The 25,585-nt window shown below is 38.2% G+C and overlaps 1 protein-coding gene across 1 annotated transcript in view; it reads left to right on the forward strand.

Annotated features, from left to right (window-relative positions):
* Nucleotides 1-25,585, forward strand: part of GLIS3 (GLIS family zinc finger 3) — a 175,834-nt gene that overhangs the window by 23,617 nt on the left and 126,632 nt on the right. The window contains exons 2-3 of the mRNA XM_010582766.1: nucleotides 15,880-16,087; nucleotides 21,159-22,284. Of these exons, the coding sequence (XP_010581068.1) occupies nucleotides 15,880-16,087; nucleotides 21,159-22,284 (1,334 nt within the window). The remainder of the gene's footprint in view (nucleotides 1-15,879; nucleotides 16,088-21,158; nucleotides 22,285-25,585) is intronic.

Below are 25,585 nucleotides of genomic sequence, written 5' to 3' on the forward strand. Positions count from 1 at the left end.
AATAAATTGTATACATTAAAGCACTGTGCAAACATTATCTAATTATATAATTGGTTTCTATAATTGTATATACAAACAAAATGGTGTGTTTTGCTATTGTTGGCACCATGCAAAACTTTGTAAAGGCACTGCACAGCCTTTTCAGTTTTTAAATGTGTAATGATAAGTTGATTATGAGCTACCATGGAAAGGAGATTTTGTGAATACCAGCTTTTAAGGCTTTAGGTAAAGAAAGGAGAAGTAAACTCATCAAAACAAGGTTTGCAGCTGTAGTAGTTTTTTAGCAGGTTTCAGATTTTTTCAGTGTCTGCAGGTGGTTTGACATACATGCTTTCTCAGTCCAGACAATATCCTGAAGAACAGTGCTGAAATTTGCCGTCAAGAGCTAGAACCAAGGAAAAAAGGTCTTTTTCATTTAACCTGAGTTAAGGCCCCTATTTTGTCCTTCAGTGGTTTGTCCACAGTGGGCATCTGCAGATGTGCAGGATGCTGCTGGGCTGTGTGTCCCTGGTGAGTCTAGACCCCCTCTGTTCACACAAGTGGCTTACCATGCCAAGACCTCTCTCAGGTTGCCCTTATGTTTTGCCTCCCCATGGCAGGTAGCAGAAAAGCATGAGTAAGCTGGCAAATACCAAGTGGCAATTCAAAATGTATGGGACAGCGTGCCTGCTGTTGAGGGTGGAGGGCAAGCAGGGTCTTCTCAGTACCCTTGCCAGTCCTTCTTAGCCTGACTGTGAAAAGAAAATGTATGTGAGTACCTTTATAGACAGCTCTGTGGTTGAAAAATGTTGATAAATGTCAGGTCGTTAATACCATTTGAGGCATGCAGTGCCTTCTATCACTTATTCTATGTGTAATGAGTAATTCAGCAGAATCATCAAGAAAAAGATATGTGTGAAACTGTGTATGTATTTTTAGGAAAAAGGTACATTTCTGACCTAATATTTTACTGCAGTGAACAGTATATTGAGTGTGATCTTTAACCTTTTTTTCCTCCCAGTTCATGTTTATAAAAAATGGCTTTGAGAGGTGTTGATTTATAAATAGAATTGGGGGGGTTGAGGATACAAGAAACATATTTTCCCATTCTTGACTAATAGAAATGCTCTCAAAGTGCTACAGCAATAGGCCTAGTTTTGTACAGTCGTACATCAAACATTAAGACGTGGGCTCCATGCAAACAAACAAAAAAATCACTGTTAATCTTTCATTCTGCATTTCTTCTTATATTCAGTTTTGGGGATTCTGGTTCAAGAAAGATTCTGAATTCTTCAGTCTCTGGGGAGACTTTAGAAACTTTGTAGTAGGTTAAATGAGAAAGAGCCAATCCACGTTGATTGGATTAAAAAAAAAAGTTCTGCAAAACAGGAGCAAATAGTCATGAGCAGATTCTTTCCACATGATTGCTCTTGTCATGAATTCCTTCACTGTATACTAACCTATAAGTTCATTAATGGTCAAACTGAATTATTTGAATAGTTCTTTACCCACAGATCACTAAAATGAGTCTTTTAAATGAGATGCTGGAATCTTTTGCAAGGGGTTTGTTAAAACCAGACTTGAACATAATGATAATGATCTCCTTTTTTCCTTTGTGACTGCCTAAGATTTCTTTCTTTTAATAAATTCATGGAGAGAGAAATAATTTTGTAAGAGTTGCAACAAGAAACCAGAGGGTAAGTTACAATCCTAACAAACATGCTTTCAATAAAGTGTCTTTCATTGTTTCTTTAAAATAGAAAACTTGGATGTGGCTGTTGAGATTTATATGTTTTGGTTGTTTAGGTTAATAAAATATATAGGTTTACTCTGATCATAGCTAAGATCCAGTCCCCTAAATACTTAAGAATATACACACCTTTACTGATTTGAGATACCCTGTTCCAGAGGATTTACTTCTCTGTATGTGGTCAAGCTGTTGGGTTGTTCATCCATTTGGCTGATCACATTGTACCTTTTCAAACTAATACCAGAAAGATTGCATAGTGGGTTCAATGAAGCATCCTGCTTTAGCCCGTTGATAACTTTAGAAATATTTATGGTTTTTTCCTGCCCCTTAGCTGCAGCCCTTTGAAAAACATGGTGGCAATCTACTTAAAAATTTTGTGATGGTCATAACAGGATTAGAAGAGTCGAAACCATGGAGAAGATCAAAATGTAGTCATGAAGACTTCAGACTTTGTAGGTGCCTGTTTGTGAATTGTTAATTTAAGAACTGGCAAAGTTAAAGATGTGGGTAGCTGTACTTTTGCCCCTCTGTATGTATACGTTAGGTGGTGAAACATGCTAATCTGTGATAAAATGCAACATGGTTTAGTTTCACATGCATTCGTGGTAGTACCCAGGTATAATACCTAAAGAGAAATAAAAAAAGACATCATTAGTATAGCAGATATTTGTTATGGGAGGCTATGACTGTGTTGCACTCCTTCTTGTGGAATGAGATTAAAACAATGACCCAAGAACTTGTTTTCTAAGATAATTTGATGAAAATTTTACCTTCATTAACATAAGGCAAAAATTAGAGCTGAAACTGACTGGTACCTATTTTGGACCAGAAATCAAAGGGACCAAGGAGTAAGTAACTGATTAGGCTTAGGAGCAAAAATTCACAGTCTAATCTATATGGGTAGGGTTTAAGAGATATTTATTTGGCATTGTAGAAGATACTGCTGATTTCCAGATTTCAGCACCTGACTTTTAACAAGAATAATTGTAAAAGGACCTATAACCTTGTCTTAGCTGACAAATTTAGAGTGTCTCCAACGGTTGTTAGGCCCGTTGAAACTGTCTCAGTATATACGCTTTTGACCTTTTCGCCTACGAGCCTAAGTAGGAGTTGTCTTGCATGTTAGGCAGAAGGAACCGGGCAATCTCAGTTGTTAAGTTTTCTTCTCTTCTCTCTTCTCTCTTCTCTCTTCTCTCTTCTCTCTTCTCTCTTCTCTCTTCTCTCTTCTCTCTTCTCTCTTCTCTCTTCTCTCTTCTCTCTTCTCTCTTCTCTCTTCTCTCTTCTCTCTTCTCTCTTCTCTCTTCTCTCTTCTCTCTTCTCTCTTCTCTTCTCTTTTTTTCCTGGGCACAGTCAGGAAGAGCTACCAAAAAGAAGGATACCTAGCTGGTGTATGCACCTAGGGCTTTCATGCACTTACATGGAAGTAAAGCCAGACCTAAAGAGATCTTTGAGCAATTGTTGGAAGTTTTACATGAAATTTACTTGGTGGCTTACATTTCCCTGTGAACATCCATATTCCTATGAGATAGATAGTTATTTTTCTGGGCTGCTCACCTCACATCCTAGCTTTTACCCCTCTGTAAATTGTATGATAGGCTGTCACCTTACAGTCTGTGCCTGTATCTGTGGTGCAGAGCTGAAGTCCTCCTGGAGCAACCGAGAGGACAGGCTGTGGTTTGGGTCCTTCTCTTAGTCCTGGGGGAGAAGCAATATATGTCACAGCTTTTCATCCCATCACTGCATTTGGCCCACTGCCCCAATTCTGCAGAGAGGAGCTACTGTCTCTCTGCCTGTCTGTTTCAGGGCATTTTGGCTAAGTAACTAACTCCTCCTATAAATCCAAGTCATGTCCACCTAGGAAGAGCAGGGGAAGGAATTGTGGTGCTTTAGTCAATATAATTTCTGGAAAGGGTGTGCATGAGGAAACAGGATCACCTTGGTGGTGCCTGCAACACTTAGCTCAGTTTGCAGTTTTGGCTGAGCCTTCAGGATTCCTTTTTGCTTGGGTTTCTCAAGCAGAAACATAATTTTGAAAAAATGCCTGCTGATTAAAAAAGCAACAACCTTTGTGTAACGATGATTTAAAAGCAGAAATTGGCTTTCAAAGAATTATTCAGAGTGAATAGAGTGAAAATATTCAAAGTTCTCGCTGTTGTCTGAAACCAATAAGACATCCCTGGTTATGAAACTAGTGACTTTACTGAAAAGGCAAGCCTTGCGAAATCCTACAACTACATTATTTGAAGAGAAAACTGAATGTTTAATACCTATCCAATGTTTAATTTTCCTTTTTCTCACATATTTTAAAATAAAATCATAATGGGAAAGCAGTCCTCTTTTCAAAATTAACTCTGATAATGTTTTTAGAAGTAAATTTGAAGTCTGGGGTGAAGCCTGAAGTCCACACATTCACTTGGAAGTACTTCCCCTCCCTATTCCCCACGCATTTGCCTCTCCCAGAGCAGTCCCCTGACATTTCTTTGTGTTTCTTGCATATCTAGTATACTGGGTCTGACTGGCTGCAGTTAACTTTCTTCATAGCAACCTATATGGTGCTGTGCTTTGCATTTGTGACTAGGCAGTGTTGATAACACACCAATGAGAACACAGCAGTGATAACACTCCAGTGTTTTGGCTCTTGGTGAGCTGTGCTTGTACAGTGTCAAGGCTTACTCTCCAGCACACCACTACCCCACAAAAAACAGGCCAGTAGTTTGGGGGTGAGCAAGAGGTTGGGTGGGGACACACCTCAGACAGCTGACCCAAACTGACCAAAGGGATCCATGTTGCATAATGTCATGCTCACCAATAAGAGCTGAGGGAAAAGTGGAGGATGCAGGGACATTTGTGTTGTTGGCATTTGTCTTTCTGAGCAATTGCTACACGTACTGAGGCCCTGCTGCCTAGGAAGTGGCTGGACACCTGCCTGCTGATGGGAAGTAGTGAATACATTCCTTATTTTGCTTTGTCTCTGCACGCAGCTTTTGCTTTTCTTATTAAACTGTCCTTATCTTGACCCGGGAGCTTTTCCATCTTATTTTCTTCCCGTATGCTATTGAAAGGGGGGAGTGAGAGACTGGCTGGGTGGGCATCTGTCAGCCGGCCAAGGTCAACCTACTACATTTAGGCATTGAAAACTCTCCCAAATCCAGACTGCAAGTCCACACTCTTTCTTCATTCAGCCTGCCTGTGCAGAGTTGATTCTTCAATGTTGCATGAAGAAGAGGAGCTAGTCATGTAAAAGGAAAAATACTATAACCATTATTCTCTTTATTGTTTTTTCTTCAATTATAAGCACTTTAACTCTTCTCTGTTGGTGTAGTTTAGTGTTCTGGAGTCTTTTGGAAGTGGAATGGGCTTTGTTTTGCATCTTTAGCATGCACTGCACATCAGAAGTACTTCAAAAGCAAGCATGTTTTTTAACATAAAGTTTTACAAACTGTAGAATAGGGTGTGGATTTCAGTAATAGTGAAATAACAACCACAGCTGACTGTAAGAAGTGCTGGTTTATATCCTATTCACATTAACTTCATGGAATCGAATCCCTGCAATTTAATGAAAATCACTCCAGAATACTAAAGAAACACACAACAAATTGTATGAAGAAGAGCACATGAACACCTGCATATGACAAAAGTTTGAAAAAATACCCAAACAGCTCATAAGGCCAGGTTCTGTTTGTAAAAATTACTTATGTACTTGGCAGTTTAACTTCACTGAAAGTCAAAAGGTTGAAGTCCTCAAAAATTACATGATCAGTTTTGAACATTTTACTCTTACCTATTCAGCACGTTCTCTCTGTCAAACTAATGTAAGGATGGGTATCACTTGATTTTTTTAGAGGTATGGAGGAGAGATACATAGTTGGGATGACCAGCTTCCTAAAAAGATTTGTCTCCATCAGGACATTTGTGTGGGTTTCCACCCTTTAACAAAGGTGCTTCAGCTCAGCAGCACACGCATACGTTTACCTTTTTATGCCTTTGTCCATGAACACTTCTTTCCACCCTTCAGACGGCCCTTGCAGACAGGCACACGCACCATTGCGTTGGTATGCCAGTGTGGTTTCCTGTGTCTTCACATCAGACCTTACTCAGTAGCCAACTTTGGATGCCAAACCCTGCCAACACAACAGCCTCCTCTTCACAAAGTAATAGCTGTGGTTAAGATGTCATTCTCCGTAAATCAATTTTGGCAAGGATGACGGCTAAGGGCAGGAGATGGAGTTGTCTTTATGGGGCCTAAGCCATTCAAGTGGCCTTAATCCTCCCTCTTATTACCCTGGCTTTGTGGAAGGTAGATGGACTCACTTTAACAAGATGGAATGAGGTTTTTTTTTGGTCTTTCCTTTTTGGTCACAACAACAAAAGACCTGGGAAATTCCGATTAATTAGCATGCCTTGGGCTAATGAAAGAATAAAATTGAAAGAAAAATTTCTAAAGCTTTGAGAGGAGTGGAAGCATGTAGTGACAATACAGATTTTAAATACTTGTGGCTGTTTGTATAATTTTCCCAGGGTTTGCCTCTCATTGACTTGAAGAGATAAGACTGGAAAGACAAGTGGAAGGTTTTGTTTGGACCATGATGTAATAACATTTCAGCTTTTAAGGAATCTAAATAGGCTGTAACATGAAGGATGCTGATAGTGGCCTCCTCTAAAAGTCAGTTTAAATAATAAGAACCGCTGTCATTGTATTATTGCAATGCACCTTACTGACCATATATTTCATAGAACAAGATTGTATATGAAGATAATAGTAGAAATTTCCAGAGAATTTGTCGTAATCATGCAGGTGGACTTTTAAGAAGTAATTTCTCAGTCTGGAAACTGTTCTTCTAAACTGCTCTGAGGTAATCTTATATCCTGAATTGAGAAAATGCATACTCTGCCTAAGTAAGTAAACCTTTATAGTAGAAAAAAAAATGTTCTCTTAACCACAGGAGTTTCTTTTTATGAGTTGCACTTGGCTTTTGGCCTCTGTATCTTTGCAACTATTAGTTTCATTGATCTTTATGCTTCCTTAAGGACATGACTTTCTGACTTTCTGAACTTAAGGATTTTTGACAAAACAGTCACAACTACTGAATCCAAGGTATGTTTCAGCTGTGAAGGTAGAACAACCAGAGATCAGTGGAGGAACTTTTTTAATGATGAAAATAACATGTTTCAAAAACGTTTTCTTTTTCTTGACAAAGTACTTTTGTTTCAGGCAAAAAAAATCTTTCCATTGTGTGTGGAATAAGATTTGCATAATGCTTTGAGATACTGCTACTGTAGCAATTCAGACTCTGATAGTGTCTGATAGACATGCTTGAAATGTATATATCAGTTAACAAGATTATCACTTGAAAAGAGAATTGTATTTTTACTGAAAAGTTTTTTGAGGTGATAAAATATATTGATATTTAATGAAGCATGAAACTTTTAAATGAACCATGAAAGCAATAGTTAAACTAATTAACTGAGTATAAAGCCTCTTAGAATACATACGTTATGTGGGCTGTATGCTTGTTATTTCTGTTTGGTTAAACTGACAACTAGGATGATGTTCTCATATTATCTTTTAGGAGAAACAACATTAAACAATATCTTGGTTTTAGTGCAAGGAAAAAAAGAAAATTGTTTGTTTGTACTGCTCAGAAACTCAGGGACAATGCAGTTTTAAAAATTACCCTTTAGTCCATGTTAACTTTTATCACCTGTTCTCAATTAGTATCACTGTTCAACAGGTTGGTGTTTATTCTTCTTTTCTCCTGCTTCTGCATTTCAGTCTCTTAAAGGAGGAACGATGCTTTTTTGAGAAGCAGTGGTCTAATACCTTGGGTTATCTGTAAAGATTCAGAAAGAGAGCCTCACATGGGATTATTACAGTTTAACATTCAACAAAGCCTTTATTGCATGATTTTTTGCTGAACAGATGTCTCCTGCTGGATCATGACATGCAATGCAGTCTGGCACTGATGTGTTACAGTGCAAAGACTGAGACCTGGCCCATGCTGGAGGTAGAAAGCAACCTCCTTGCTCTTCTGTTCTCTGCTCAGGACTCCTGCACAGCTCTTCGCAGGCTTTACTAGGGGGAAGTTGTCATAGATCATTGGAGCTAAGGCAGCATAAACCTGTTGAGAATATGTCCCCTTACTCTTGGTGCTCTGCTGGACAGAACTAGCATCCATGTGTCAAAGTGGGTAAAGGAGACAAAAGATCTTCCCTTTGCCTGGGGCTTGGACAAAGGAAGGGGTCTGCTTCTTTCTTCCCAACATTACTCACTGCCCATGCAACTAGGCTGACAGGGGAAGTAAGTATAAGGTGTGCACAAGGCAGGCTGTCTCTGTGTTAGATAGTAGTCCAATGAACACAGCAAGAAATCAGAAATTACCATGTGAACAGGGGGTGGTATGTTGCTATGCTGCTTTGCTTCCGTACATGGACCGAAAAAGTCCTTTCAGTAATGGATCCGCATGTGCCCATGGTTCCAAATACCAAAGCTCCTACTTTAGAAAGCTCCTACTTTAGAAAAGGTATTTTCTAAACCACTAAGGATATCAAGATAGTAGAAATTATCTGACCTGAGCATCTTTTAATTAAAATTGAAGAAAAAAACTTAAGGAATTACTGGAAAAAACGCTAAGTATGTATTTCTAATGTGAAGAAAAGCACAAATGTGCAATGAAGGTTGAACACTGCTAGATGTTGTTGTGGGAGATGAAGTGTTACACAGCCCAAAGAATTATTTTTCTAAAGTGTTTTCTTATTGCCCCTCCATAGTTGGCTGTTCTGCATTGCAGTCAGGTGGTATCAGCAAATAAGTATTCCAACAACACTGCTGGAATCAGTCTACTTACTTTGCAGTTGAGTGCAACACTGTTTAATGGGCAAAGTGTTTCCCTATAGATTTCATTTGAGTTCTAACATTCATAATGTATGACGAAGTTTTAACAATATTATTTTTTGGTTTGCCCCTCAAGTAATGCCACTGGCAAGTCAGTTGAAATGACAGTCCGTGCTCCCACACATATACAGGTGTATGCTCTGTGTTCGTTTAGGTTAGATTCAAACATTAATTTCCCAATGGCACTGGAACTGGAAGGTATTATCTCTAATTCCAATACAGTTCTCTTTTGTTCTTTCACATATTTGTATATTTCTATTTTGATTATAATAATTTTCTCTCTGTCTCTATTGTAATGGTGTTTTAAGGACCTGGCCAATGCTGAAATTTAAAACATGAAACTCGGGTTTTTTTCACCTGATATTATTCACCATTAGATTAGTATACCAGTAGAGTAATATAATACACTATTAGTAGAGTTTCTCTTGATTCATACCAGTTATTTGAGAAAAATATGAGGCTTGCACAATATATTTATTTTTCAGAAATACAAACTAAATGGTCAGGCTCTAGGTAGAAACTTACCAGAAGCTGGTATGAGTAAGTAATGCTATAGAGAAGAGGTAGCGTAAACTAAAGATGTAAAGCTGTAAGTTTCCTGCAATAGAAGAGCACATACTGTATATTGTCCTAACAAGGACAAAAGCAGAAGTCATCTAATGTCACTGATAATAAATAAGGAGTTACCCATGGCAGCTAAAACTTTTATATTTTAGTTCAGTTAAACATTTACTGATCTGTGCAGTAGTTAACTGATAACTTCTTACTTTTTATGCAAAATAAGAATACAAAGTAGCTTTCAAAATAGCTTTTTAATAAGTGGGAGGCCTCCCTGATATAAATAAAACTGATTCAAAATTATTATGAGATATTATAAATGTCTGCAAATCTAACTGAAAATCTTTGTTTTACAGTGTGCGTTTTCTCCTGGAAGTTTCCTGAACCAGACCATTTCATAATATATTCTTAGTTTAGTCATTACAAGACTACTGTTTTCATTTGTTTAAATTTAGTGGTTAAAGTGTTCCATAGACGTAGGTGATCTCATTGCTGTCTGCTTTAAACCAGCTAAGTTAATCACCTGTGAGGTATTGTTTTCACCAGTCAGTTCTGGATAATTTTTTACCTTGGTTCCACTTGAAGAGAGACATTGTTTTTCATTGTGCTTTGTCACTCTCTTTTGTCTCACAGTAGAGTTGCTGAAAGTACATGCTTGATTACTTCATACAATGAATGGCAAAGAGCATTGGAAATTAGTGCAAGCTAATTTACCAAGTGCGCTCTGATAGTGAAGAAACTGCCTTTCTGAGATTCAAAGCAGATTTCCTCCAGATTATTTTCCTTGATTGTAAAGATTAAGTCTCTGCAAACAGTTAAGAACATGGGAATTGCCAATACTAGTCAGATTAATGGTGTGTCTAACTCATTGTTCAGAGTGGACACTGCCAGAGGCTTTGCAGGAAATTTCTTACTAACAAGGCATTGCTAATTGTAAGTGTTAAGAAAATCATGAGCTAAGATCATACCCATGAGGTTAAACTGGGGAGGTTTTAGGATCTCAGTTTCAGAATTCTCTCTCTAACTATAAAGCCTTGATTTTAAAAAAATTTATATTTTAAGAAAATAAAGGCCAAGAATCACTGTTTCAACTTACATGTAGTGTCTGTGTGGTGTAGTGTAGTTGAGAAAATACTATATTTCATAGGACTTGCGATAAGAATCATAATTTAGTTTAGTAAACTAAATTCAGTAGTTTACTTGAGCCATAGTTTAGTAATCTACTTGTACCCTGAAAAATTCCAGATTGCAAGCCATACAAAAATTGCTCATACCAAATGTAGTTTTGACTGAATTTTTGTGTAGTTCACCTACAAGCCTCAGGTGTCCCAAAAAAGACTTGGGCTCAGAGGATGATACCACTGTGAAGAAGCCCAGATTCCCAAATAGACAAAGATTTGGGCCAATACTATGCTAATAGAGGCAAGTGGCAATCTCCCCCCGTTCTGTCTTTAGTTTTTTCCTCTTTGAAGCTCCAGTTTAACACGCTTAAAGAGGGTTTCAAGGAGCCTGATACCCACTGCCCCGCAGCTGGTGTCTCTTTCTACATAGCTGGCATGCAGTAGTGCCTCTTAGCTGGCTGTAGAAACAATAGAAGAGTGGCCATCGTGTTTAAGGACAAAGAGACAAGTGCTAGCTCTCTAATAGTCATTAATAATAAGTCATTATAAAATTGGTTGAGGGGAAGCCTGAAAGGTTTGGCAGCCCCAAGGAGAGAGGGATTGGGAAAGTTCCCACCTGGAAACAAGTCTCCCCAGCAAACCTTTGAGTTTGTTCAGTCAGCAGCTGCTGCGAAGCCCCTCCAACTAGGGTGCCAACAACCCCACAGTTACAGTGACACACAGCAAAGATGTACGTGGCAGCTGGGGACTGCAACCTCCAGCAGATTCACCATGTTGTGGAAAAAGACCAAATTTGTTTTGAAAAAGCCTTGGTGACTTATGTCTAACCTACATGAAAAATACATTGATGCAGTCTTAATTACTGCCTTGGTCTCTGTCCTCTTTAGTATTTATTGTCTTAAAATATGCTTTTTTTGGGTGTGCCCTTTTCTCCCTGTTTTGGTGATTATGGAATCCATGCAAACAAGACTGGAAGCCAATTACAAGGGAAACATTAAAACCGACTGTTTCCAAAGCTCTTAATTGCTGTACATTAATGGACAGAAGATCCCTTAGGGACATTACCTTTTGCTCTTTTGTTGCAATTCTTTTATTTCTAGCTGTTATTCTAACAGTAACAACAGGACAGATTTTCAGTTAAATTTAATAGCTTTCTTTCATACTGATTAATTCAGTTATTGCAGAATTTATTGATCCAAGAGATGATTGAATTTTATCTGGTGTTTTTGGTATGTTGTGCATTTCAGAACACCAAACAATTAAAACTGGTTTTGCTGTTATATGTTTTTGTTGCATTATCTATACATGGGAAGCATAGTTTACAATTTCAAAGGTTTGGTGAAGTAGTTCCATTTTATAACCCAAGTTAGTTGGCAGAATTAACAAGTTACTACTCCTGACTTGGAGAAGTAGACAAAGGCATTGGTTGGTTTTCAATCCATACCTGATAAAAGAAAATGTGTTTAAGTGGAAATAATTTCATATTGGACTCTGCCTCCAAAAAAGTACGAGAGTGATATAAATTAAGAGAATCTCATCTGAAATTCAGTGTACCTAAATTCAAGTAGTTGTGTTTTTCTGTATTCTTTGAATGTTCTTCAGAAGTTTGTAGTAAAATATTTTTGCATGTCAAGGATGAGTGAAGCTTAGCTATTAACCAACTATAGAGAATAAACAGGGAAAATAGGCAAGCTAACGAATGAGGAAGTGAATGGATTAAAATATTTCCATAAAACATTTTCACTGTTTGTACTTGTTAACTATTACTGTTAGCTATTGATAAGAGGCAGTTTTGATTATGTGTAATATGTCTATTTGGAATAAATGACATGCTAATTAAACATAGATCTTCCTGTGAGCCAGCTCAGGACTGATTCCACCTCCTCAACTATTGTTGCCTTTATTGGACTATCTCCTGATTTATATCCTAGTGTATAAGGAAGGAAGTTGCTTCTCTTGCTCATTTAAAATATTAGGTCCACGTATTTTTCTTAGAATCTACAGCCTCACTCAAAACCTAATGATGTCCTCCAAAGAGGTTCCCATTTATCTCAGCTGATGTGGATTCAAGACATTAAGGAATTGCCTTTGTCCTTTCACTGTCTGAAATTTTCAGGCTTTGGGTCATTGGTACAGGAAACCTAGACTGAGTGCTCCTCTTGCACTGTAGGTATATGATGCCAAATGCTGATGTGGGACGTAGTCATTCTGTCAGTTCACATTTATTCAGTGCTTTTGAACACACTTTCTGATAGCTTGCCTTTTAGCAGCAGGCTCATGCCAGGTCAGATGTCCATGTTGCACCCATTTAACTTTATGCTAGATCAGATGTGGTCTGTACGCATGCAGCTATCTCAAAGTCAGCATAAGTTTCCTATCTTGTGCTCTGACTTAGCTCAACAGACTTGTGGTTGCATGCTCACGCCTGATTCAGATCAAGTTAATACTGTTCAGTGACCTGCTGGGCACAGATGAGGTATTAATGATGGTCTTCTGGCACATTTACACCTGTATGAAACAGTGGATAAAATCTTATGACTTTGCTTTTCGTAGCAGTAGTCTTTCACTTTGCAACCTCTTTCAATGGTGGGAGCTGATGATAGATTATTTCTGATAATCTGTCTCCCTTCACCCACAGCCTTTTAAGGGGAAGAATTGTCATTTTTCCCATAACAGCAAATGTTTATCAATGATTATAAAGAACAAAACCTTTTCCTTCCACTTCTGTATCAGAGAAATGCCCAGGCAAATATTTATCAGGACAAGAGTCTTGCATTACTTTTGTCTGTCATCCCAGTAATACAATCTCTCCAAAGTACTCCTTTTCTCATTTTTTCCTTTCAGTGACCAGTGATTAGACCATCTTTGGCCTTCGTCCTTATCCTTACACAACAAATTCTCTTAGCTGTTCTCAGCATCACTGAGATGCTGTTTATGCACAGATAATAAGAGCAGACCCTATAACTGAAAGGGAAACCAGGATACATTAAGGGTGCAATATTGTGTATTTAACTGGTTTGACACTACTCCCTTTTCTGCTTTTGCTTTTGGGATTATTTTTTTTTCTGACATACAAGTTCCAAGCAGCTCAGGTTTAATCATGTATAAATAGCAATTTCACAGTATGGTTGCAGATTGTTATGTGAACTGACGTATGGCCTGTCCCTAAATGAAAATCTTACAAGTGCACAGCCCTTGATTTCCTGAATATGATAAAATAGATGTTATTGTTACCTCTGAAATCTGTTGAAAGTGGCTTATGAGTAAAGGGCATTATGGTGTCATCCCAGGAAGTATCAGTATATATTTGGTACATGTTTGTGGTAGAGCTGCTTTTCTCAATGCTAAATATTAGGTTTACATCTTATTAAGTAGTCAGTATATACAGGGTCTACAAGCCTTGCAACTATGTTTCAGTGTCAAAACCAGTTGGATTTCATATGTTATTACAGCATGCTTCCCTGTCTTTTATATCCTTTGGTGAACAAAGCCTTTAGTTTTACATACTAAAGACGTTTTTCTAAAAAATAGCTGACTGAACATACGTAATATACACATACATACAGACATATGATGTAGTATTATGTATTTTATACAATGTGAATGCGTCATGTAAATTTTTAACTTCACCCCAACCAGCCTTTTGCTAAGAGGAGTAGCATTCATATTCTTACCAAGGCAACTTACACTTTTTGCCTAATTTTTGCTGGCTGGTTCCATTTTAGCACTCTGCAACATAAAAGCAACTGCTGACTAGCACAGTGATTCAGGTTTAGTAAGTTAAAAAAACAAACTGCTTCACAGGAAAGAAAATAAAATGCCTTCTCTTATTCTTTTGATTTAATTGGACACCTTTAGTGAGAGCAGACAGTAATCCTACAAAGCTTAAAAGCTGTTTTTCTGGTATCCACAATGGAGTTGAGTGCAGTACAAGGAATTCTTACATGTTTATCCTCAGAAATTTCCAGTCCTTCTAGCTAAATTTCAGGATGGGTTATTAAAAGTTTTCTTCTTTCCTTACCCTTGAGTTTTCAGCCAGATGCTGTGTTTCACTTATGTTTCAAAGTAGTAGCAATGAGTAAGTTGCTTTTCTTAAAGGGCTGCCATATTTCAGCCTAAGGAGTACACTTTGGTGGTGGATCATGCAATCAACTTGTAACATCTGTATATGAATTTACAAACCACTTAGGATTGCAGTGGACTGAGAATCATGTATGTCTTTCTCACATATATGTGAGTTATTACTAATTAGTCAAAGAGAAGAATAATTTGAAAAGAAGGCACAGACCTCTGGAAGAGGAATAAACATATCTATATTATCTCTTTTTTTTTTTTTAATAAAAGCTATAATTTGAAATTTCTAGTGTGAATTGCAAATTTTTAAGATAATCCTGTTTGATCTGGAGGAGAATGAAGGATTTGGATTTTCTTCCTATGATTATGAGGGCCATAAATACCTTAATGTACTTCTTTGTGAAGTTCGCAACCCATTTGAACATCCTCGAGTAAAACTAGTATGTGAGTTGTACAACCAAATCAGAAGTAGGTTTAATTTAGAAAATGGATTAAATTGAAGTGCTTTTCACTATTTGTCCTGATGTTGCTATCCTGCTTTGGAGAGTAGTCTGAACACAGGGAAGCAGCTAGAAATGTGAATCATGTAATTATTAATTTCCAGGTGTGATGAGAATTTGCTAGATATCCAACAACTTCCATATTATGGCCTACATTTTAACTTTTTCATATTGATGTGTTTTAATGAAGGGAATCTTGTAAACCACCATCTGTGACCTAAATCAGAATATGAAGTACACAGAATTTTGCAGATATGTCCCATTTGCCAGCTACCTCTGTAATCATCTCTTGCTAGTGTGTAATAGCCATCAGTCTGAGTCATGGCAACAGTGACTGAGAGCAGATTGTGGCCTTTTAAAGAAAGTCCAGAATGCTTCTCTGCTTGATCCAGCTCAGATTCCTTTCCCCAGACCTCTGAGGAATGCTGGGTTCCAGCTGTAACTCCCTCCTGCCAGGGAAACTATGCAGCCTGTGCATTTTGCCACACCAGACCTACTGCAGGGGTTGCAATTTGTATGCGTGCTTGCAGTCCCCTTGCTTTTTGCATGGCTAGTGGTAGGAGTGATGGAAGGGCTTGCAATGGCTTGGAGCTGTGGGATTTGGTAGGATTCAAGGCACAGTGGTGTTCCTGCAGCCTCCTTGGGTTCTCTCTTCCCACCTTCAGAGGAAGGTGTGCTTATGGCTTGTCTGTCCTTCAGCTGACAGCTGCACTCTGTACTCTTCCAGTGGTGGTGTTTTTTCTGATATTTATCCATGATGCCTGGTCTTTAGTTTATGTACTTCAGCACACTTTTTAAACGTGCATAGTTTATTAATTCTCCTTTAGCACATTGCTTTTTGGGTTTGGAGAAGTTTGCAAAATCCTTGTATTGGTCCCCTGTTTTGTCCTCATCAGAAGATACTCGGTTCCAGTCAGCTTTCCTACTTTGCAAAGGGATGTGAGTACTGTGGCCTCATCATGGGTTCATGGGAGATGAATACTAACTTGCCTTGTTTATTTTTAGGAGGTCTTGGTTATGGACCCCAGTGCAAGTCTGTTGGAAAAGGCAGCTGCAACAATGTCATATTCACCAGCCATCCCATGACGGTTCAACAGTTGGGACCTGTTTCACCTCCTGCTAATCAGGTTTCAATAGCATGCAACCAGATCAGCCCCGTCTTGCAGAGGTCTATGGATGCTTCCAGCCTGAGCGCTTCTCCATCAGATACAAGGTCCTGAGTTACTTTTTGATATTCAGTACTTTAACAAGAGGATATTTTAATTCTCCTGTAATTTAAATGCAACTTTTCTGATGGTTAAAATGGCCTAAATGATGCTTTGTTATGCCACAGGAAATTTAATTCAACACAATTTAATTCGCATCAGCTGTAATCATACTGTTTGGATCATTCAAATCATGGGTGAAATTTGGCCACACATTTTCTATGTTTGATAGGGCTTTTTTGTTAGATAAAAATTTTTATAGTCACTTAACTATAGTTTTGTACTAAGGACAGGAAGTGTTACGGAGGATGAAAGCAGAAATAGTCCACGTTACATCTTCAGGGGCAGTGACCTGTTTTAAGCTTACCATAGTGCTAAGAGTGTTACGTTGGTGCCTGTCAAGTAACACTAATGTCAGACAAAATAAACTTAAATGCTCTGCTAAAGTTCCTCTCTCCTCATCAAATATCTTTGCTTTCAAATTGTTTACATAATTAAGTTAATCAGATTGATTGTTCCCAGTCTGCACTGAGCCAGCAGTTAACTTTATCTGTGTTAGACTTGCGTCCCTGAAAACTTGTCCATTTTCCTAGGTCTGGTGGGTAGTTTAATAAAATCTATGACCTCTCCCTGCAAATGTTGCCTTTTTATATCACTAAAGCACAGATAAATATTTGTTAATTAATTTTTAAATGCTTAAATAACTTTTGAGATTATGGCTATGAGTATTGTCAACAAACATGAACAAAGTGAAAACAGTTGTTTGACAACGTCCATACAAATACATTAAGCACATCCCTGGATATTAGTTAAACATATAGTGAGAAAACATTCTGGTGCGTTACTTCAGAAGCTACATTCCCACTTCTGTAGATGTGACTCGTGCAGTAGTTGCCTGCTGAGTTGAAATGTAACTGTTCTTATATACAAAAGGCCATAAGAGTCTTTATTCTCAAAACAGTTTACATTTTACTATATCACTTTATTACAAGCCAAGGAACGTTCTTGAAATAATTATAATTGGTATTATGTAACTGGAAGAAAACCTTGCTCTACTCTAGTAGAAGATAATTTGTGACATTTCTGTTACTTCAGTTGTGAAGACTGAGTCCCCCAGGACAATTTACAAAATTAATTATGCTTCCTATGTAAACATGTCAGGGAAAACCATTCACTGATGAGATGATGACAAATGACAAATCCAGAGACATGCCTTTGAGACAAAACAAAACTGATTGTATAAAAACATCATAAAGTAATTTTTACGTACTTAATAAGTTTTAGGTGTGCCTGTATGGTTCCAAACACTGTTGTTTTTATCTGAATGTGTGGTTGGGTGTACCATGTCAGTACTGAGTTATACATTTTTGGTTTTATTTTAAAGAAACATTTACTAAGGGTGAACTGAAGTTGAAACTCTGGCAGAATTAGGCTGTAATGTCCCTAGAGTCTCTTTTAATGATTTATCAATGAAGATGTTATAAAATCAGTTTATAACACAAAGAATGTCCATTTCAGCAATTTTGCCCTCAAATTGACTATTTAATAGGGCAAAACAAGTTTTAAGTCAGATTTTAATTCACAGATTGTTGAAACACTTTTTTTTTTTTCAATTGCTTCAGCAATAAACTGCATATGCCTAAATTGGTTGCCTAGGCTGACTCCATAATCCTTTATGGGCTGAGTGCCTTCTCTGGATTGTTTCTCTCAGGCATCATGATCTGTGCTCTGGCAGCTCAGTCCAAACCAGATTATTTGCTGAATTTACCCAAACCAGACTTGTCCTGACTTTTACTAATGGAAGAAAGAAAGAAGTTGGCAAAATAGGAGTTTTGCTCAGATAACATCAGATTTTGGTATATAGACCATGAGGGGTAAAACCTTCCCCATCTTTTTTAAGAGTTCCCAAAAACTTTTTCGGAGTATTCAGTTATGCTGCTTGAAACCAGATGTAATACTGCCATTTACTTTGATGCAAGTCAGCAAAGGACCTAGGAAAGAGCAAAGGGTTCTTGGCTAGTAAAACAGAAGACCATGCAAAAAGATGAGAAAACATAGTTTTCACTCTTCCATGTTTTGCTTTAAGATTCTGGGTTATACTTGACACTGTAGCCTCTGTACACAGAGGGAGAAAAGCAAGTAATTGCAGGAATCTCTTGTAAATGTTCATAAAAGATCTGGTCCAAACTCAAGCTGGTTTAGATTACAGTAAGCAGATGTGCCGATTAATACCATCTGAGGATCTGGCACAGTGGTATAGCTGGCCCTTCATTTTCATATTAGGTATATTTATTTTCCCCCAGAAAACTACTTAGTCACAATGGGGGCTGGGTTTTAAAGAATTTTTGTTGCTGTTTTGGGAGCTGGAATCTTTGTTACTTTTGAATTTAGAGGCTTAAGTGAGAACCAAACTTCTTCAGATTATCTGGCTCTTACTTATTGTATACTTGAAATTCTGGGCCAACTTTTTATTTTTGTCCTGTTACGAGACTTTTAAAATGCAGTTTTTCTTCAGCTTCACTGATGAGTATGTCCCTTTGTGTTAGGCATTAATAGCTTTTTGAATGACACTGGTCCTACTATGCATCTGATTAAAATTCCTGACATTACAAAAATAGACTTGTTATATTGATGCATGGGGGTTTTTTCCCTACTTATAAAAGAGAAAATGAAATTTTAAATAATCAAACTGGTAAAAAGAACCCTATTTATATTTTCCAGATATACATACATATAGCCTGGCATGGAAAAATCAAACCTTACTTACTCTTCTTGCTCTGTTGAAGATTGTATTTGGAATTACAGCATACTAACATGATTTAACTGCCCAATAATGAACTATGCTTTAAGAAAGCTCACTGATAACAGACCCAACAGCCTGAATCAATTTTTTTCAGAAATAATTGTCCCTTTAGATCTAAATCTTACACAAGATTGACCTGATATAGCAATCCCATTTTTCTTATTTCTCTCAGTGCAAATTGTAGTCAGCGTGTTAATTGTGCATTTCTTCAGTGCTGTGTTTTCAAGGTCCCATTTAAACCCCAATGGGGTAACATCACCTCCATAACAGTACCCTATACTGACATTCAATCTGAACAGGATGTTTCTTGTTCTGATACAGCAAATCAGCCATCCATTACAAAGCAAGTATCATCTTGAACAAAAGACCATTTACCCATCTATCCCATAGGTCACCACAGCAAGGCTGGGTGATATTTAAAGCTATGTTTTTGCTGTTTGTGAGCTATCTCAGTGCGCAGACATAGCACCTGCAGACGTCTCTCCCTAAGCCTGTGCCAAACTTCCCCTCTAGACAAAAAAATGCTGAGGAGACAGCCACAGTGCCCTGAGCACCAGTTCCTCTCCTCCAGCTCTTCAGCAATGACTGGGCTGTGTTCCTGCAGCACGATTCAGCCCTTAAACTAAAGTCACTGCAAACCGACTTTTCTTACTTCACGTTGGTTGACTCTCAAGTGCTTGAAGATGCTGTAATATTAACAAGTAGGAAAAAATCCTCATCACTGAGGGAGTGCTCATGTGGTGGGCAGAATAAGATAACAAAGACACACTGATTTTGCAGCTTTAATCTCTGTGGCTAGAACTTAGTGTGGAAAGCTATATACATTTCTCTCGCCTGAATGACTTAGTGTTTTCATATATTCTTTCAACGTCACTGATCTAACTGAAAGATAATCCATAGATCTCAGAGGTGAAAAGTTGATTTGCCAAGCAAAATCATGGAAATTTGGTAAATATTGCCATATTAACTGGAAATATCTGCAGAGCCATTTTTAGGATCTGTTCTCGCCCTCTTGGGTTGACTGATGTTGTTTTAAATAGGATTCAGATCCCCAGTTTTAGCCTACCACCATTTCTTAAATTAAGTAGTTTCATATATCTCCACTGAAGCTGCAGTCTCTGCAGCAGGGCTGTGGTGCAGACATATGATGCAACTATGAGCCTTAACAGATCTGTCCCATGGATCCATGTTTCCTGTAGCAGTGTCTATAAGAAAATCTTGCAGAACTCAGAAGCAACTGCAGTATTGCTTTCCCTGAGTAGACATCAAAATTTGCTTCCCTATTAAAAACAAAAAAACAAGTAAAATAGGTGGAAGTGCCTCCTTGAAGGTGCTTGCTATAACTGTGTCTGTATCAAGAAAGAGATGAGATTTGTTTTTATTAGTTTTCTTTATGATGCATACTTTCTCTTTTACATTTTTTAAGTTTGTAGCAACATAAATCCACTTGGCCTTTACCCAGCATTTGCAGCCATGAATCAGGGACCCTGATGTCCCTGTATTTCCTTTTTATACCCTTCTGTAGAAAACAATATTGTTAAGAGCTTATGAGTTCTTTTTTTAAGCTACCCGTAGGACATTTGCAGCGTAAACACGTTTCATAATATTTCTGTGAAAAAACAATGAAAACAGCAAGATTACACTTTCATCAAAAATTTTGATTGCTGACTTGGAGGCAGCTACATCATCAAATCAAAACTAAATAAACCCCTTCAACCAGTTCTTCTACATTATTCATTTATTTTGTTTGTTTTGTAAAGTTAGATATTATCTGTATTTATAAACTTGAGCTATTTCTGTAGAGAATACTATTTGTATGCATTACAATTAGCAAAGTCATTCAGGTTAAATATTTATTCTTTATTAATCAGTTTTCTTTCTGTTCTTTGCCAGCAAAAATAATAGTGAACTGAAATCAATATGAGTTTCATACAAGGCAGGAGCATAGTGCTTCGGCTTCAGAAGCCCACATGTATTTACACCAGTTGATGAAAAAATTTGCATTGTTTTCTGCAGTGAAGTATTATGAACCTTTGCTGCAACTTTTCTTCAAAATCTTGGCGTTTTAAAGTTGGTTTCCTAAGTGACCTTGTTACGTATGTATTGCCTGTATATGCCTGCTGGTACATTAATTGAGAATGCTAAAGTTGAGTACCCAAAATTAGGGCAAACTTTCTCACCTGTAGCCTTTCTTTAATCTTACGTGTGTGTGAAGATAGAAGAACCACTGCTGCATTGTCTAACTGCTTAATTACTTTATTGTGCCTTTATTCCAGGTCGCTCTTGTCACGTGAGTCTCTGGCCTCTACAACGTTAAGCTTGTCAGAAAGTCAGTCCACTTTGAGTGTTAAGCAAGAGTGGTCACATGCGTACAGGACACTTCCTTCTGTTCCTCCTGACGAAGGTTTACAAAATGGCAGTGAGCTGGGGGACTTACTAAATTTTTCACCTGGAACATCTGCGTCCAGTAACTGCATCTCTAACTCGTTACCGTCCTACTTATATGGTGTGGAAAATAAGCATTCTCCTTACTCTAGTCCTTGCCATTCCTCAGCCCGGTCTCAATCAGCCCACTCCAAAAAGAGAGCACTCTCTCTGTCTCCTCTGTCGGATGGCATTGGGATCGACTTCAATACAATCATCTGTACGTCCCCCACCTCTCTGATGGCCTACATCAACAGCTCTAGGACATCACCAGCGAACGTCTCCCCACAGCCTGAGGTCTATGGACATTTTCTGGGAGTGAGAGGAGGCTGTATACCCGCAAATTGCTCTATTCCAACTGCCCAGAAAGGCCTTCTCATGGCTAATGGCAACGTCACCTTCCCAGGCTATGTTGAGAACGGAGCTGGCGACTACCAGCGGATGCAGCAGCTGGAGCAAGCCAGCTTGCAGATGGCTGCCACAAGTAACATGTTGATCCACCAGGGTGTGCCACCCATGGACAACCAGGTGGTGGGCGTCCTGAAAAATGGACGGCTGGATGACTTCTCAGGCCGTACAGTGGACATGCCTCCTCCACCCCTGCTGCCCCCGCTTCCTCCACAAGGACCACCCCCACCATACCATGCTCACCAGCACCGGCTCCCGCACAGCCTCCCCAGTCGCATTCACCCACTGCCCATGCCTCCTTCTGCCCCAGGCTCCCTGCTTGACGAAGACGGTGAGCTAGACGATTTCCATGGCAAGCATGGCTGTTGCTGGGTTGACTGCGGTGCACTGTATGACCAGCAAGAGGAACTTGTGCGGCACATAGAGAAGATCCATATAGACCAGAGGAAGGGAGAGGACTTCACTTGCTTCTGGGCAGGGTGCCCACGAAGGCACAAGCCGTTTAATGCCCGTTATAAACTGCTGATTCACATGAGAGTCCACTCAGGAGAGAAGCCAAACAAATGCACAGTAAGTCTGAATTCTGTCTCTCTCACCAGTAAAAGGCTCTATATTACTCATGAAAATAGAGAGAAGTTGTAATTCTGCCTTTGTTTTTCCTAGTTAATGGTGCGCTTTTTTAACTAGTCTGTGTGAATGAATGACTGCTGCATCTTTCCACCTAGATAGAAAGCAAAGCTATTCTTTAATTTGATATGTACCGACAGATAGAATTAGACAAAATTTTATTTTCTAAATTTATAAACTTCTACTGTAGACTGCAAAAGTGACACGGTAGACTGTCATAAAGCAAAACTTAAGTACCATCCTGCATGAAGGATACGTGCAGGAAAAGTGCTGCTAAATAAATGGCACAATTTATCCTGAAATATTGTTGCATAGTGTTACTCCTTTTTGACTTGAGGAGTTTTCAGGATCTTCCATAATGTTACCATGAGAAACTAAGAAGAGTTGGGTATTTTTTAAAGCAGTTGTTTGTTTTATTACTAACAAAAAACAGACCCACAGCCCTGTTTCCATGAATACAGTAGGAGTAAAACACATAACAGTTTCTCTGTTTCTAGCTGTGAGCGTTCAGCCCCCAAAGTCATGTTTTTCTTGCTGTTTTTCTTAGGGTCACTGCAAGTCAGTTTCACACATATGTAATCACATGGGGTAGCAATCTAGCCAGTAAACCCTAGAATCAGTTTATGTTTAGACTCCAGTGAACCATCTATAATCTCTGTAATTCAGATTCTTGATTGGCCTTACATATAGTCTGTATTTTGGATGATGATTAGCTTACCCTTATTAAGTGCGTTTTGAGTATCAGCAGGAAGCAGCCTCACCACTGCTGTTTCCAGTGCTCAGCATAACCTAACAAAACAATGAATATATAATTTCTAGGAATAACTGCTGATTATTATTCACTTGAAAAACAACATATTTGTTTATATGTTGTGAAATATAAATTGGTGGTAGGAGTCTGTTTCAGTGTATGCCTAGTTGAATAATTTTCTTAATATGATGCAGATGTTTGTTTGTTCGGTAGACAGAGGAAAATTTTTTGTTTCACTTTTGCTACTTCAAAGGGCCAATCTCCTTCAGGGAGAGCAGATATGTTCCCAGATTTCTCTCTTGAATTTAAAGGACCTGGTAGAGATTGTGTCACAATGCTAGGAAGACTCTTTATCCTTCCCTTTTGTCACACCAGAGCCTGAACTCAGGCTCTCTGCTGAGTATTTTATTTTTTTTTAATTTCATAATATTCTCTTTTCTGCTCTCCAGATATATTACCATTAATTTCAGTTCCTCCTCAGGGATTTCTCATCAGCTTTGTGGGGGGAGAGAGAAGGAGAAAAAAGAACCATTAGGAGTCAAGAAAGTAATTTTTCAAGGGAATAGTACATGGAAAAAAAGAGATGGAGACAGACATCAGCAGAAGAGTGAGAACAGACGACTATATGAAGAAAGAGGGCAGGAATGGTGAAAGAGCACTGGAAAAAAAATAATGCGAGTACCCAGGGTCCTTCTAGTAGGAGAGTTACAATGAGGGATCCAGTAAGATTGGGGAAAACATTGTGTTAGTAGCACTCTGTACTCCCTGGCCTGCTTGTTTAGAAAGGGTGCTTACAGTGACCTTCTCATGAGTATGAGGCCTCCTTGAGGAGTCCTTAGCTTTGAAGGAATCATTATTCACTGATGATAAATATGTTAATGTTTAAATGGATAAGGTACTTAATTTGATAACGTTTTTGAGATTATTAAACCTAAACTAAAGCGTGTGTCAGGTCATGCTGTGTCACAAAAAAAATGAGAGGCATCTATATGAGCTTCTCAAAGAGTGATTGCTTTCATAAACATTAAAAAGTGTGATTAATTTTGCTGGACTTCAGCAAGTGTTGCTGGATAGAGCCAAGTGCCATGAAGTTTGCATATCAGAAGCAGCAGCCACATGCTTATCATGCTTTCATGTGTAGAAGTCTAATGAATTGCAAAAATACTCAGGGTGACATGATAACCCCTATACCGTCAGTGTAAATCTGGAACATAGGCCCCCTTTCTTGGGACAAGCATGCAGAAATGGCATCCTTTAGCAGGGTTTGAGTGAAACAGCTTGCTGCTTTCTTCCTTTACCATTTCACAAATGGTGTGAATTTGGAAAAACGTATTTGGCTTTCTAATGTCAGGGGGCCATGGTCTGGAAGTCTCTCAGTATATTTAGGAAACGGTACTTCAGCCAGAATTCATACCTTTCTCACCACGCAGTGAAATTTACAATCATATCAATACAATTTCAGGTTTTAAACTGAGATTTTAAGTGAGGTATTAGGGAGAACACTTTGGGCAAGATAATAATCAAGTATTATTCCTGTAATTAACAAAAAATTATGGAAAAGAAATCTGAAACTTTTCAGCAAACCTGTATGAATTTATGCATCTAAGTGATAAATCAAAACAATCCCTTCATGATCTTTATTTGTCCACCTAGGGTCTTTCTATAATTTATTTTCTGGTTTTACATGTAGGATGCCTCTTCCTCTAAAATCTTTATAAAGTAAAGGTCTTATGTCCACTGCAGTTTGCACACTAGTAAGAGGCAGTCTAGTAGACCAAACAGGGAAGGAAGAATGCCACATACACATCTATTATGTGAACCAACCAGATTTACTACAGAGAACATAGCAGAAGTAATAGAAGTAACATATTAAAACATCCTATAATCAAAGACAGCCAGTTACACTAGTCACCTTAGTGACATCATACACTAGTCATTGTGTGAGCATTTTATGTGTTGATGGTTCCTAACATTTTGCAAGAGACAATCTTCTCATTAAGCATATATTGCAATGGGTGCTAGTTGGTATATTTATCATGCAGTACTTGTTTCTGTGCAGCTGAGTGTTGAAAGTGTATTCTTATATACTGTGTTGTGTATCCCAATGGATTGCTGTGAGAGTTCAGCAAGCTTTACAAGGTTTTAGTAATACAAGGTCAGGGTTACTTCTAAGTTGCATTATTGTAACACTAATAGAGATAATGCGGAATCAGATGCACAGCTAATCATAAGCTGAACTTGATAAAATAATCTTAATATTCTCTGTTATTGCTCTGTGATGATGAAATCATATATTTGAGAAGAGACTTGAAGGACAGCTAGGACTGCAGTACTGGATGTGCTTATAGTTAGAGCAAAATAGAGTATTCCTTTGACCTCAGCATTTGTTTTGCCACATAGGGACTAGTTTCTGTTTATCTATGTAACAAAAATTTGAAGTGATAAACTGTAGCTACAAACGATACTCTAGTCATTAGTTCCTTCTTGTTCTGG

Source organism: Haliaeetus leucocephalus, unplaced genomic scaffold (genome assembly GCF_000737465.1).
Source record: "Haliaeetus leucocephalus isolate CR32 unplaced genomic scaffold, Haliaeetus_leucocephalus-4.0 Scaffold849, whole genome shotgun sequence".
In the NCBI taxonomy this organism is placed as follows: Eukaryota; Metazoa; Chordata; class Aves; order Accipitriformes; family Accipitridae; genus Haliaeetus; species Haliaeetus leucocephalus.